Raw genomic sequence first — 15,458 nt, forward strand, 5'->3', positions numbered from 1 at the left:
TACTGAATATTGCCAATTAATTTTCAATGAAAAATCGCATTTGCAGATCCTAGTTTTGCCAGCAGGTGGCAGATGTGGCTCTTGAGCTGGTTTTGGCCAAGGACTTGGCCAGAAGCTGGGCCTTGGCCAATATTAGTGGCTAAGCAAGGAAAGACGACTTCCCTTTGGTATGTGTAACCCCTTTGGTCTTTTCTGTTCCTTTGATAGCCTGGTGGTATTTTATCTCCAGGTCCAAGTGGGCAGAATTCCAGGCCTGTGGTGAGGGAACTGAGGACGCTAGGAATACACTGGCGTTCCCATTTACCTTCTGCTAGCCTGTTTCTCCTCTGAATGGGGAGTGTGGGGCCAATTCCTACATTACTGGGTGGTTGTAAGAATCAGTCACTTCATATTCTTCTCTTTCTCCTTGAAACAGAGGGGAGGGCAGTGTTTCACCTTCTGGGAAAACTGGCCACCCAAATTACCTGCTGTGATGGCAGTGGGCCTGAGAGCAGGTGCAGGTGTTGCTCTCCACTGAAACCCCACTCAGCGCTCCCCAACAGAGCTCTGAGCACTGATGCCAGCACTTCCTGGGAGCACCGAGGCCTTGGCATTCAAAGCATTGGTGCAGTAGTTTATACCTGACTCTAGGTAGATGGGTGGTTGGGCCTATCTAGGACTTCTCCGGAGACAGTAATCAGAAATTGGGATACCTTGGTGACTCTCCACTCCCCCAAAAAACCACTGCAGGTTACTGCTCCAGGTAACAACAGGCACTATGTAAGGAAGGACACTGAACAGGAGCAAGCGAAGGGACACTGGTGTGGCATTGCCTGTGCTCCAGAGGCCAGTCCCCTCTGCTCGAAGGCGGCTTCTTTGGTGCCTCCCCATGGTGCATCACGAGCTCTGGCCCAGGACAGGGCTGTGTGTGGTGGTGGCCAGGGAGAGGCTTTCTGGATGTATCTACCTCAACGGGAGCCTTGAAGTCTGAGGATGAACTGGAGGAGGAAGCTGGATGGGCATGGGAGAGGGATTAGCACTAGCTCAAGGGAAGTCTGCAAGGGAGCTGTGCACAGCCTGAGGCGCGGGCACCTGGAGGACAGGGAGAGGGCATGTCCCAGCACATTAAGGGGTTCACCTTTCCCACCTGTGCCCTGTCACCCTGTATAGGCCCAGCTGCAGAAGCAGGGAGTGCGGCTCCCATCTGAGCTCTCATATGCTCCAGCCCTGGAACAGAGCTGGAGCCAAGCAAAGGGAAGTTTACAGTGGAAGAGGAATTTCAGGACAGACACCAGCTGCAGAGGCCCAGGTGGCTCAGAGAGGAAAGGAAGGGGCAGGAAATCATCCTGCCTTGTGCACAGGCAGATGGAGCTGACAGCACACGGATTTGCATAAATCCAGCTGCAGCGACCCTGACAACTACTGCGTGCTCCTCAGGGAGCTTCAGAGTGGGCTTCTGAAGGCCCCATGGCATTCCAGCCATGAGACACCTTGGGGACTTCGAAACCTGACAGAAACAGTAGAGATCACTCAGTAACCCGTTTTGCATGACTGTAAAGAAGGAGTCAGGCATCATGCTTTCAGAGCAAATTTAATAAAGAATGCAAAATGTCCCCAGTGGGCTACTCGGATCCCAGGTGCCATGTGTTTTGGTGGCCAAGGGACTGTCCCCTCTGATACTCGCTAGGCCCTGCACAGTCACAGCAGCATCCAGATCGTTTTGGGGAGATCAGGCTCCCAGCGGTACCCCCGCCCCGGGTGTCAGGACTCCTCTCTCCAGCTGGCTCTGGAGCACCTGGTACCGAGGCCCAGTTCCAAGCTGAGTGACTTCTGGCTCCTCTGGAGGCCCGAGGCCCTCTCTGCTGGGGGGAGGAGGGTGAGCAGCACAGCAAAGTGAGTTCCTTTACTGTGGGGCTCCAGCACCTTTTGCCCCAACAGTCAGGCTTCCCAGGGTGGAAAAAAACTCCTCCATTTCCTTCTGCAGCAGCTGGTTCCTCTTCTCTGCGTCTTCCCGTGCCCGCTCCGAGTTCCTCAGCTTTATTTCCAGCATTGTGTACTTTTTCTTTTCCTGGTCCAGTTCTTCTTCTAACCATGACATTCGTTTCCTCAGGTCAGCAGAACCTTCTTCGAGTCTATAAAATCAAGAAGAAAGACACTGTTTTAGAGTTTGGCTCACTGGGCTTGCCAAGCGAGCTCCATTTTTGGCAGCCGTGTGCCTCCTGCACCCATAATGGGGGGAAGGATCTGGTCAGGCTGGGCCTGGTGGAGCAGGACCTGTGTGGGCTCAGGCCCAGCACGAGGCGAGGCTGCACATGCCTCACCTGCTCCTCACCAGACCCCTGTACTTCACCCCTGGAGGACCTGCCTCAGCCTGTGCTCCAGAAACGCCAGTGTGAGGATTTGGGCCTCTGGCCCTCGAGGCTGGAGGTCTCCCTGAGTCCTCACTAAAATATAAACTCACTTATCCTCTGGCACAGCCAACTGTCCTGCGGAGGGATGGGCTGCCCCACTGGCGGGGAACAGGAAATTGTCCCCTCATCTGTGCTGTGTTATGAGGCCCCTTGAGCTCTGGCCTCCCTCCCACCTGCTGCCCACCCTGTGCCCCCACCCTCCCCAGGCCCCAGCCAGACACAACTTGCAGTTGTCACTTCCGTCCCTACTCAGCCTTCATGCCCCAGCTCAGTATCTCGCTCTCTGAAGCTTGTCCTGAGCCTCCCCAGCAGGTCAGGTTGCTCCTTCTGCCACAGCAGAGCCACAACACACACTTCTGTGGAGGCTGACACTGAACAAAGGTCGGCACATCTGTCTCTTCAACCAGACGACCAGCTCCTGTAAGGCCTGAGGGACACTGAGCCCAGCCCCTGGGAATAGGCATGGCTACTTACAAGGCACGTGACTATGGACAGGACACAAACTTCCCTGAGCCCTGGTGTCCTCTTCTGAAAAATGCAGGGACAGTCTCCCCCAAGCACTGTAGCTGCAATGGACAAAGACCACATGTGCACAGCACAATGCCTGGTACATGGTGTATGTAGAACGAATATCAACTCCCTGCCCAAGCCAGGACCAGGCCAGGCCTCCATCTCCATCACTGAACATAGAGAACCTCCCTTCATCCCAGCCTTCCATCTGGGGAGCACGGGCATGCTGTCAGAAAGAAGGCCCCCAAGGCAGGTGGCAGGGCCCCCAACCCCCATGCTGCTTCTCCTTCCAGGCCCCTTTGCCAGCTCCTCCCCATGTCCTGGTGCTCTCCAGCTCAGGGCCTGGGCCACCCCTTTCCTCTCCATGACACTCCTTGAGTGACCTCATCCAGTCCTCAAAGCACCCTCTATGTGCTAATGACCCTCAACCTGCATCTCCCTCGACTCGGCTCAGAAACTGAACAAGCACCTCTAACCTCACAGGACCACAGCTGAGCCCCTAACCCTTCTTCCTCCAACCACGCCTTCCGCAGCCCCAGTCTCCTCCACCAGCGAACACCTTCTTCCAGTTGCTAGGCCAAAATGAAATGTCCCTTAAGTCAGTTCTTTCTCTTCCCCCCACATCTAATCAGTTCACAAAACCTTCCAAATGTGTTCACAGTCTGGCTCTTCTCCCCATCTCGACTGTTGCCCTTTAGGTCCATGGCCACCAGTCTGGCCGGGACCCCCGCCGTCTCCTAACTGGTCAGGCTGGCCTCAGCACAGCAGCCAGGTGCCCCTGTCAAATTGATCAAAGTGCTCAAGGCCTCCAGGCACTTCGAATCTCACTGGGCATGAAATCCAGAGCACATCTCTGCCCCAAAGGCCCGGCCCCCACCTGCCCACTCAGCTTCAGCGCCTCACACCGCAGCCCCTGGCCTCTGCACCGGCCTTGGCTCCGGCTGCTCGCTGGGCCCACAGCACTGGCTGGGGAGCTCCTCTGGCCTCCAGCAGTGCCCGCCAACCTTCTGACCCACGCTCCCCTTCTCTGTTTCATTGTTCTCCTCCTTTAGCTAACTTTCTTACAAATCACATATGTTTGAAAATCTAATTTAAAGTTTCTCTGTGTGCCCCCCACCACCAAATAAGGGGGCAGAGATTTTGATCAGTTTCGGTCACAGCTGTGTCCCCAGCATCTAGCACAGTGTCTGGCATATCACAGACACTCAATGTATTCTCTTTCGGGGAGTGTAGGAATCAGGGCGCAGGGGAACCAGGGCAGGAAGCTGGCCTGCCTGCCCCCCTAGACCAGACGCAGTGCTGATTCCACATGTACAGACAGACTCCCCAAGGCCCATGGGATGGGGCCCCATTTCTTCCTGTGCTCAGAGGCCTTCCTCACTCCTCACTCCAGACCACCGCTCCAACCAGGACGACGGCTGGCACCATTCTGCGAGAGGGGGGACTCCAGGGGCTGCTGCTGCTGTCCCTTTGGCTCTGGGGGCCTTATCTTACCTCCAACCCACCGAGCAGGAGGTAATGAGAGCAGTGACGGCCTCCTAAGTGCTCCAGATGCCGCAGGCTCTGTGCTGAGCACTGCCACTCATCATGTCACTTAATCCTCATGACCAATGTGTGAGGTCACCCGAGCCCAAAGAGCCTGCCCGGATGGACACTCGGTCAGTATACACAAGGGTCAGAGAGCCTGCCTGGGACACGGGGTCAGTACTTGAGGGGCACGGACTCAAGCCCAGGCAGTCTGACCCAGAACCTACCATGAAACAACACTGCATTTCCCAAGCTTGAGAAATGAAGCCCGTGAGAAGGTGAAAGATGAGAAGTTCAAGTGTGAAGTTGAACCTCCTGTGAGGCTGTCTGATGCCCGGTTCCACAGGGTAACACTGCCCATGTAGTCTAAAGCTTTCGTCTGGGCGCTCATCTCCAGCGATAATCACCTTCCTCTGTACCTGTCAGGTGCTCCCACTGGTACCCCTGCCTGGTAAATCCGGTGTTTACATTTGTGGGGCTTCCCCACAATTTTATTCCTCATGGTTTGCCTCATGCGTGTCCTTTCTCCTCCTCGCTCGGCTTGATCCTACTGGCCCTTCAGGTCCTGACTCAGACATCGCCTGCTGTGACCTTCCCTGACCTCCCTCATGTCAGGGGCCACGCCCTGAAAGCCCTTCTCCTGTCATATACCCGCCAAAGACACAGCACCTGTACAAGCGTGACATTCACTGGGTGCCCAGGACATGGCTACCGCAGAGCAAAAGGGTCAGACACCACAGTTCCAGCTCCCAGTGGAAATCCCAGGCTCAGAATTAGAAGCAGGAATCCCTTCTGCCTCCACTGTCTCTGATGGAGAAAGGACGCCCTCAGAACCCTCTGACGTCCTCTTCCAGGAGGTGGGAACTGGGTTCAGAGGTCAGACAGCTGGGTAAGATGGACTAAGGAGTCTGGGATGCTGATGGAAACACTGTGCGCTGTCTGGGGCACCTGCTGGTGACTTAGCTGGAGAACCTGGCCTCTCAGAGCTAAAAACACCCTCCTTACAGGGAGGCTGGGACAACTGAACTTGGGCCAAGCCTTGGAATGTAGCAGAAAGCGTTGTCCAGTGACCAGGGCAGGTGGGAGGGCTTGGCTCAGCAGGGCCAGCTCCCTCCTCAGAGGAAACTGGATTCCGGCCCGGGAAGGACTCCTCAATCCCTGTCAGACCCGACCATGGTTAGCCAGCCAGCCAGGCTGGCCTGGGCCTGCATTACATGTGGGCACATCCCCAGGCCCAGAGCCAACTCGGGGGGCCTGCCTCCTCCTTGACTGAGGGCCACATAAGGACCCCCAATCATGGCCCCTCCATCAAAGGTGCTCTGAGCAGCTCAGGCTGAGATTCTGACTCACTCCTTCAGTGGGTATTCATGGCGCTCTCTGACTGCTGCTCTGGCTTTCCCAGACATAGGACCCATACCGCTCCATCCCCAGCCTGTCCTGAGGGCATCTCCCAGAAAGGTGGCTTCTGGGGGTTGACTGCCTAGGGCCAGCACCTGGTGAGCTGCTGGCCATGAGGGCTCTGCCCGGCCAGGGGGGTAGTGGCCTTGCACTGGCCCAGTGGCTGTAGCCCTTTACCTTTTCACACTTGTCTCGTACTCAGTCCTCTGACGGCACAACTCTGCCCTGAGCTCCGTGACCAGGCCCTGGAGAGCCTCAGAGTGGCGGGCATGGTCCTGGGCCAGGCCGCCTGGGTCGCTGGGCTCGTTGCTACTGAAGCAGGTGCCCACTTCATCCAGGCTGCGGCTCAGGTCTGGGAATCTGTGGTCCTCGCTGCTGCTGGGGAAGGGAGAGGGCTCCAGGCCCTCCTCCATGTGCAGGGAGCTGCAAACAGAGGAGTTGCTGGCCCGGCAGGCTGTGCAGCTGCTGAGGGAGCCCCCGGCGGAGGCCTCGCAGGAGGAGGCCCCAGACCACGCCATGCTGGCCACACTGGGAGTGCTGGGGAGGAGGCTGGATGGGGGCACGTTGTCGTAGGTGGAGAGTCTCTGTGAGGACCCCGAGTCCTTGAGCCGGTCTCCTGATGAGGCCCGGTGGTGGCCACGCAGGGAGGACAGCCCGTTCATGAGCCAGTTCCCGCCGGAGGAGATGATGGGCACCTCCAGGGACGAGCTGCCCGCCTTCAGGCTCCCTGACTGGGATCCCGACTGCCGGAAGGAAGACTTCCAGTTGGGCAGAGTCTGCATCCTCTTCCCAGGGCTGGCGCTGGCAGGGCTGCATCGGCTCTCCGGGCCGAGGGGCAAGTTTCTAGAGAATGCTGCCACAGTGGCCCCATCCAGGGATGAGGTCCTGTGGGAGGGCAGGCTGGGGGCGCCGGGACTGCTGGGATCTGCCTCGGAGCCCCATCCCACTGTGCAAGGTGTGACCCTGTGCGGGGAGGCTGGTCCTTCCATGGCCCTCGCAGTGAAGAGCTGGCTGTGTTTGCGGATCAGGACAGTCATCAGGTGCTGGACAAGGGAAGTTCCTGCCAAGAAGACAGAAAGAGAAAGGCCTGGCTGTAAGTGTCTCCAGACCAGTCAGGGGCACTGCAGCTTGGACCCAGGGCACCTGGCTCTGCCTGCAGCCCAGAACCAGGCAGCCCTCAACAAGGGCTTGCCATCAGCCATGCCAGAGGAAAGGATGGCCACGGCACCCTCCAAATCCAGGCCCAGACAGAAGGACCCTGCCCAACAACACCCTTCCTGGACGGACAGAGTGGGGCCTGGGGCACAGAGGAGGCACTGTGCCTCCCAGCTCACCCCACCCAGCTGGGAGGAGGAAAAAGCAGGCACAGTGCTGATTAGGGCTGTGGGGTGAGGCAGGCTGGGACTAGAAACCAGCACCGGGATGTCAGAGCCCTCTCGGCTGCCCATGTCACTCCCCTGTGCTGCTGATGGTGTCTGTGCCTGCGTGTCCATGCTGTCGGGGGCCCAGGGCCCTGAGACAGGGACAGAAGTGTCTTACAGGTGCATGAGGGCACACATACACCCTTACACACAGTCACACACACACAATTCCATGTACACACAAATACAGTTCCCCCAATATGTATAATCCCTGCCCCCCACAATCACACACACATACACAGTTCCCTTCTCCAGGTGATGGTTGCTGAAGCACAGCCTGTGGTGTCTGTGGAGTACAGTTTTTGAGATTGTATGGTGGGGGTGGTGTCAGCAGCAAATGGAGCAGTGGAGGGACGGTGGTATCTACCATCTGCCCCGTTTCCTCCTGTTACCCTCAACCAAAGACCAGAGACTGGGAAGGTTTTCAGGTGGTAAGGAAGGTAGAGTACTTGGGTGGACACTCCCACTGGAGGTACCTAAGAATCCCGGAAAAAATAAAGTAAGGAATCCTTAAGCCAGAAAATTGGGTGAAGCAGGAACTCGGTGAAGTCATTAGGGTGAGCTTTCACCCTTGCACATCTGTGCAACCTGGCAGGCAGGAGCTTGGGGGCCTGGGGTGCAAGACCCAGGCAGGAAGGCCAAAGGGGGCAGGGGACCTGAGCAAGAGTGCCACTCCCACAGGCCACTCCCACAGATTGGCAGCCCAGAATAGCTCCACGGCCCACCCCTACACCCCCACATCTCTCCCAAGGAACGGCAGCTCTGCTCTTAGCTTGCCTCACGCCAGCGGCCAAGGGGTCCAGCTGACAATTGTCCTGCGTGAGTTCTGCTCAGCCTCTGCTCTCCTCAGCCAGGATTGGTTGTGGGTTTCCTGTCTGTGAGCAGCAAGGCGCACGCTAAGCCCTGCAGGTCTTCCATGGGCCTTCAAGCACAGGCCCCCATTTCCAGGCCAGTCTGCACCTGGCCCCTTTGGTAAGTCTGACTGACACTCACTTTGCCTCTCGTGGCCTCAGTTCCCTCGTCTGGGAAATGGTTCAGTAACTACAGCCCGTGAAGATTAAAATGAGGTGACACAAGTAAAGCTCTTAGTAGAGGCCCTGGCATATTGAAAGCAGCTGATATTGCTATTATTATTATTATTATTATTATTGAAGAGAAATTCCCCAGTATTTGCAAAGCTCTGACATCCAGAAGCAGCCTGTGACAATTACTTAATTGAAAATTACTTAAATAAAGCAAAAACATCTGTGTATTCAAGGGCAAGGGCCCTGACCTTCACCTCTTGCCCTCTCCTAGACATTCTAATTGCACCAGTGACCTGCTGTTACCATCCACAGGGCAAAGTTCCTTTTCCTTTTATAGCTGGACCCTATGGGTGGAGGGGGATTTGCAGGAGGCGGTGAGGAGGTCCCCAGGGATGGAGCCACCCCTCCTGCTGGCCTGGCACATGGTTCTGATGATTTGCCAAGGACCAAGGGGAATCCACCTCCCAGAGGCACCCAGCACGCCACGCACGCCCCATCACCTTCCATGATCGTCACTGGGTCTTCTATCTGTGGCCGAAGTATATTAGGTCCAAAAACAGTTGCCAGGTTCTGGACGCTCATCTTGTTGACATTTGAGTGGGACTGAACTTCATCCAGAAACCTGCCAAGTAAGGAAGAGGCAGTAGGCGGAGAACCAAATCCTGATGCCAGCTCTGCTGGGAGCTGCCTGGTGCCCACGCCCAGCCACACCCACACGTTCCCACAGCTGCTGGGCACAGCCAGCTGCCCCTGCCAACTCCGAAGAGTGCATAGCTTCCCCTGGGGTCCAGGAGGGTCCAACAGAAGCAAAGGCCAGTGGGACACAGGCCAGTTGTCAGTGTGGAGAGAGGACACATGACTGTCTCGCCGGCAGTGGGGCAGATGTCCGGCAAGGCCCCGACCCCCCCAGCACAGACTGGGTGAGGGCTGCCCTGCACGCCCTTTCCCAGTGCCTGAGCCGAGATCATGGTCAGGGGGCAGACCCCTGGGGGAGGGGACGGTGAGAGGCACCCAGAGAAGGCAGAAAGGACACAGGTGTGTCCCTTTCCTTCTGGAATGATCCACAGGGGACTTTAACACTGCCTGCTAACAGTGACAGTAAGCTTTGTGCTCCCAGGGACTGTTATTTTATATTCCCTGTTGGCTGACTGACACTCGGGGAGCAATGTGGGGTGGGAGAATGAGCCAGCCTCACCACCCCCACCCCCACCACTTACTTGCAGATATATCTGAGCAGGTTGTAATTAGCCAGGGGAAGGCTGCTCACTTGTTTAGCCAACTCCAGAGTCCCCTTGGTATTGAAAGAGAAAAACAGCATTTCAGAGACCAGCAACTGGCCCTTCTCTTTGAGGGAGGGGTAGGGAAGGAGGCGAGGAGTGGGGAAGTGGGCTGGGGGTGGGGGGGGCCGGCACCAGAGGCCAGACTTCCAGCCACCCATGCGGCTGCCCCAGGTGACCAGAGGGCGCCACCACCACCATCTCCAAGGGGCAGCCAGGCCTGTGACCTCCTGGGCCAGCAGATTTACTTTGGGGGACTGGTATGAGTGTGTGCATCTGCAGGGCCACAGAAGAATGTCAGAGCCAGCGCTCAACTCACTTTATCTATCGAGACACAAATATTTGCCAGATAAAGACCCCTCATCTCCCCCAGGGCACAGGGAGGGCAAGCAGTCCTTCCCCAGCCAGGCGCCTGCACGCCGGGGTGGGAGCCTCTGTCCTGTCTCACATTCTTTGGGGAGAAGGCAGGATATAAACAGATGAAAGGTCTGGTTGTTTCTGAACCAGGTGGCCGCCTCAGTAGGCTGAAGTAGGTGTGGGAGTAGGTGTGGGAGTAGGAGTGCCTACTATGGGGCATACTTGGGGCATGCCCGGAACACGGCCTGCTTTAGGGGTTTCCTGCCTCTCCCAGAGACCAAGGCCTCACAAAGGGGGGCCCTACACAGAGGGAATGCTCCAGCCCTCCATCCCACAGAGCAGGGTGTTCCAGGCTGTACCCCGCCCTTCTCCCCCACCCCCCCAACACACACACACACACACACACACACACACACACACACACACACACACACACACACACACACACACACACACACAAAGCAGGCTGCAGGCAAGGATCTAAGTGCCATGAAAAATTATGAAAGTCAGAGTTTTATGTCCTGATTCCACAGCTCCCACCCTGCACCTGGCAGGCTGGCCTCCCAAGATGGTTCCCCATGAGCCACTAACCTCCCCCTCGTCCTTGGTGAGCAGCTGGGCGCAGCTGAGGAAGTCTTCATACCTGGCGAAGGGGACCACAGGCTCGGGGAGCTCCCGCAGGTAGAGCTTCAGCAAGGAGGCCACAGTGTGCACATCTGTGGTGCTGCCGGAGTTGGGGGGGCCCGCATGAGATGAGGCATGGCTGCCAGGGACTGCAGGAGTAACCAGCACCTCGACCACCCCCAGGGGCAGCCTCTGCTCTCATGCCCTTGCATGCAGTGTGTGTGTGTGTGTGTGTGTGTGTGTGTGTGTGTGTGTGTGCGCGCGCGCGCACGCACGCGCAAGAAACAGATGCAGGGGGTGGGAACTGCATCTGCATCCACTGCCCCTGCAAGGAAAGGCCCGGCTGCTTCCTGGAGCTGTGCACAGGGGGTCCAAGTTGGGGGTGGGGTGGACTTCTGGAGCTCTAGCTCAGAGACAACCCACAGCCCAGGCCCCTGCTCAGAACCCCTGGGTCTGTCCTTAGGGCTGGCAGTATCTCCCTCACAAAGAGTGTGGGACTCTCCTCTGCTGCAGAAGCCCCAGGGCTCTGCAGGGTGCAGCCGCTCCCTACACAGCAGCTGCTCTGGGTGGGAGGACTCCATGGCCCTGGGCAGGCTCACAGAGAAGGGGTCCCGGGACAGCTGGTCAGGGAACTGATGGGAGATAAAGGTCCCCTTCTGTGGGCCTCGTGGGGTAACATGGGAGCTGCAAAGCTCCTTAGGGGTGCGGGGGTGGGGCACAGCTGCCCAGACTGACGTGGGCTCCCATGGAGGGCGGTGGCCCTGGGCTCCGGCCCTGGACTTCAGTCTTGGCACCTCCTCCAAGATTGCCCTCCAGGCCAGGACTGGGCTTGGAGACTGGAGCCATACTGGTTCCCTGTGTGCGTTAACTTGTTTGCCATGTGTCCTGGCCGCTGAGTGCAGTACCTTGTCTGTCTAGTTCATGGCCACACCCCTACGCCTGGGGGTGCTCTCACTCAGTGGATCAGTGAAGTAACAAAGGGCTGTTGCAAGAGTCCATGGAGCCAGCTCTGGCTCAAATGAGATCCTCCCAGGTGCTCGGCAACAACTTGGAAGGGCTGGGAGAGCTACTACAGGCCCAGGGGCCAGGGCGGTGGGAAGGGATGAGTATGGGACACCTCTGGTGACTGAGGCTTCCAGGCTGGGGGGCTCTTTATGGAGGAGGGGAACTAGGGCCTGGGGCTAGACTTCTTTGTAGTGCAGAGTGTGACCTGCACCCAGAGCTAAGACTACCCTAGAAGGCCTCTGCCCACAGGCAGGTGAGGGAGGGGCCCCAGGACCTCTCTGCCAGGGGATGAATGAGCAGAGGAGCCTTGGGATCCCTGTCGGGGGCTGAGTGCAAAGGCAGGGCCAGAGGATCGCCACGGAGATGGTAGAAAGTGGGAAAGAACGGTGTCAGACACCCCAGGGAGCAGTTTCTAGAAGGGAGAGCATCCAGAGCCCAATGTCAAAGGTGGGTTTCCAAGAATCACAGAAAGGGCGTTATTTGAAGCAATCTCCAACCACAACCCTGGGCCACACAGGCACAAGATGGAAGAGGCCAGGCTGGCAGAGGTTCAGAATGGACCATAAGCGCAGAGTATCAAGGTGGAGCTTCACGAGGCTCCAGATGTAGGGACGCCTGTGCCCTCCTGGGCAGCCCTCCTTTGGGGAGTGGTGGCAAGTCCCAGGCTCCACATCTAAAGAAAGAAACTGACAGGCTCTCCTGGCTTTGGCGATGAGTTTGGGCAGAAGCTGGAGGGACTGAAGGTGTTCCCAGGAGGAGACCTGGCAAGGCCAGGGCTGCGGGTAGAAACCCGTGGGCCTCTCCTGGGGCAAGGGGGCCTCATCCGTGAGGGCAGATCCGAAAAGAAAGGGCAGAGGCTCCATGGAGGCGAGGGTAGGCTTGATGCAGGAAGAACTTTCTCTGTAAAACTGCCCCAAATGGGTAGGGTCCTGTCAAAGAGAAGGGGCCCCCAAACAGCCCCACCTCCCTGTTCTTAACCCCTGAGATCTTAGTGAGGTTGACTCACCCAGAGGGTGGAGCCCATCACTGATAAGCCCCAGTGATGAGTTAGGACAGGCACTGGCCCAGGGCAGGTGGAGGAGGCTCTCCCTATCCCAAAACTTGAGAGGATATGGGGCCACAGCTGCCGCTCCATCCTGGTCACCCTGAGGAAGCAGAGCCCAGAGATGGACCCTCCAGAGGGCCTGGAGTCCTGAATGGAGCAGCAGAGGTTCTTTTCTCCTGCCTGGGTAGATAGAATTTAGGGGCATCCACAGTGAAAAGAGCCTCCATGAATGTGATTGGCCTTATCTGTGGCAGGACCCATCCCTGACACCTAGGGCTACTGTGGTGATTTGGGGCCTGAGCTCTGCCCATTGGGTGGGGGCTAGTTGAGCACACACGCCCTAATGTGAGGAACAATCCTGCCCACCATCCTGCTGTCAGGGTTCCTGGGTGCCGGCTCACCCCTGCCACTGGAGCTGGCAGCTTGGGAGGAGCCCCAGCAGGGGGACAATGGGCAGGTGGCCCCATCTCACACCTCCCCCAGGAGCTCACCTGTCAAACAGTGGCTTTTCCCCACAGTCAAAGGAGTCCTGCAGGTCCCTCACCAGGTTGGCCTGGCCTGGCATGCGGAAGAGTCCCTCCTCGGTGAGCCCGCGCTCCCGGATGAAATCCACACACTGCTCCACCAGCAGGGGGGCCAGGCGGGGGCCATACTTCCGCTCATGGTAGACTGTGTCTTCCAGGCGCTGCCCAAAGATCCCTGGTCACAGAAAGATCCCTGGTCACATCCTCAGCTATCTAGCTCAGCGGTGAGGGTGCGCACTTGGGACAACAGAGGGCAGAGGAGCCGTCAGGGCCAAAGGTAGCTGCTCTTGAGAGAGCAAACTAGAAACTATGAGGGCACAGTGCAGGTGGCTGGTCCATGGGCCACCTGGGACAGAGAGCAGGAGGGCACGGCAGACAGGCGGCCTGTCAAGTCCTATAGAGCTTGTCCAATCCTGAGGAACCTTTAAAGGGCCCTCAAGGAACATGCATTGTGCATTTTATTGATTGGTTTATTTATGCAACACTAACCTCCAAAGAGGAGTGGCTTACATTTAAAAACTTAGGACACCAAAAGACAGGCTCTAGAATGTTCCTAGCAGCACAACTTGCAATCCCTGCAAATGGGATACCACCTAATGCCCATCAGCATCAGCAGCAGAATGAGCAGATACATCTGGTCTGCTCACACAGTGGAACACTGAACAGCAATGAGAAGAGATAGGGCACCGCTTATTCGACAAGACAGATGATGTATTCATGTGAAAACATAATCATGACTCAACATCACTGATCACCAAGGAAACACAAATCAAAACCACAATGACATACCACCTCACACCTATAAGGATGGTTACTATTAAAAACAAAACAAAAACAGAAAATCACAAATGTTGGTAAGGATATGGAGAAACTGGAACCCTTGTGCACTGTTGGTGAGAATATAAAATGGTGCACCACTGTGAAAAACAATATGGAGTTTCCTCAAAAAAATTAAAACAGAATTACCATATGACCCAGCAATTCCACTTCTAGGTATGTACCCAAAAGAGCTGAAAGCAGACTGGAACATACACTTATACACCCATGATTATAGCAGTATCATTCCAAAATGTTGAAGCAACCCAAATGTCCATTCATGGATGACTGGATACATAAAATGTAATGTATACACACAATGGAGTATTATTCAGCCTTAAAAAGGAAGGAAATTCTGACACGTGCTACAACAGGGATGATCCTTGAGGACATTATACCAAATGAAATAATCCAGTGACAAAAACACAAATATTGCATGATTCCACTGATATAAGGTACTTAGAATAATCAAAATCGTAGAGACATGAAGTAGAAGGGTGGTTGCCAGGGGCTGGAGGACAGGGAATGGGGAGCTAATGTTTAATAGGGACAGAGTTTCAGTTTTACAAGAAGGAAAGAGTTCTGGAGATGGATGGTAGTGATAGTTGCACACTACAAATATACTTAATGCCACTGAGTTGTATACTTAAAAATGGTTAAGATGGTAAATTTTATGTTAGCTCTATTTTACCAACACTTTTTTAAAATTTAAGAAAAAACAACACATTAAAAAACAATGCAGATACCAGACCCCGAGCACACATTTCACGACTCCATTTATGTAAAATGCAAAAGCAGGTCAGGACATAGTTACCTCCGTGGGTCAGTGAGGTAGAAGCATCGGAGGGACTTCTGGGGTGCTGGTGATGCTCTGATCCTGGACCTAGGCACTACTTACCTAGCTGTGTTCACTTTGAGAAAAATCATTAAACTACCCTTGTGACATGTACAATTTTTCCATATGCTACATTTCAATAACATTAGCAAAAAAAAAAAAAAGGGAAGCAAAAGATCCAAAACATTTTGTACAGGGCAAGAAAGCAAATGAAGCATAGAGGGAAAGCAGAACGTTTGTCTGAGAAAAGCTGTGGCAACTAAATGTACACTGGGCTGAGGTTCCTGGCAGCTCAGGCAGAGTGGAAGGAGCTAAGATCCACAAAGCTCTCAGTCTCACAGTGAGAGTAACCGGGGAAACCGCCTTTTCCAGCCCTAAGCTCTACAAGGATTCTGAAGTGCCCATTATCCACGAGGCAGGGACCTTCCCTGCAGGGTGGCTTTAGGAGTGTGCCAGGGGCATGATGCCACAGCTCCGTTCTGTCCAGGTAGGTCTGTGGTCCCTGAGGGACGCGGTCCAGGCAGGTGGCTTTCCAGCACTTGGATGGCAAGCCAGCAGCTAAGAGGTTCAGTCTCTCCTCTGGCACTGAGTACTGGCAGGAATCAGGGAGCCTACTTGGTTCCCCACATACAACGGCTATTTTGAAATAAGGTACATCAGTGCTGGGAGCCGTCTGCGCCTCAGTATCTGACATGGCCAAACAC

General features: G+C 55.8%; 1 protein-coding gene across 1 annotated transcript in view; it reads right to left on the reverse strand.

The window, feature by feature from the left end:
- Positions 1 to 1,538: 1,538 nt before the first annotated feature.
- The window catches only part of LOC109392198 (rho GTPase-activating protein 22-like), a 118,493-nt gene continuing 104,573 nt past the window's right edge, over positions 1,539 to 15,458 (reverse strand). Inside the window, exons 3-8 of the mRNA XM_019660465.1 lie at positions 13,071 to 13,278; positions 10,497 to 10,629; positions 9,489 to 9,562; positions 8,772 to 8,893; positions 6,003 to 6,885; positions 1,539 to 2,111 (exon numbers count right to left, since the gene is read on the reverse strand). Coding sequence (XP_019516010.1) covers positions 1,883 to 2,111; positions 6,003 to 6,885; positions 8,772 to 8,893; positions 9,489 to 9,562; positions 10,497 to 10,629; positions 13,071 to 13,278 — 1,649 coding nt within the window. The 3' untranslated portion in view covers positions 1,539 to 1,882. The remainder of the gene's footprint in view (positions 2,112 to 6,002; positions 6,886 to 8,771; positions 8,894 to 9,488; positions 9,563 to 10,496; positions 10,630 to 13,070; positions 13,279 to 15,458) is intronic.

The sequence above is a fragment of the Hipposideros armiger genome, unplaced genomic scaffold (genome assembly GCF_001890085.2).
Source record: "Hipposideros armiger isolate ML-2016 unplaced genomic scaffold, ASM189008v1 scaffold_319, whole genome shotgun sequence".
In the NCBI taxonomy this organism is placed as follows: Eukaryota; Metazoa; Chordata; class Mammalia; order Chiroptera; family Hipposideridae; genus Hipposideros; species Hipposideros armiger.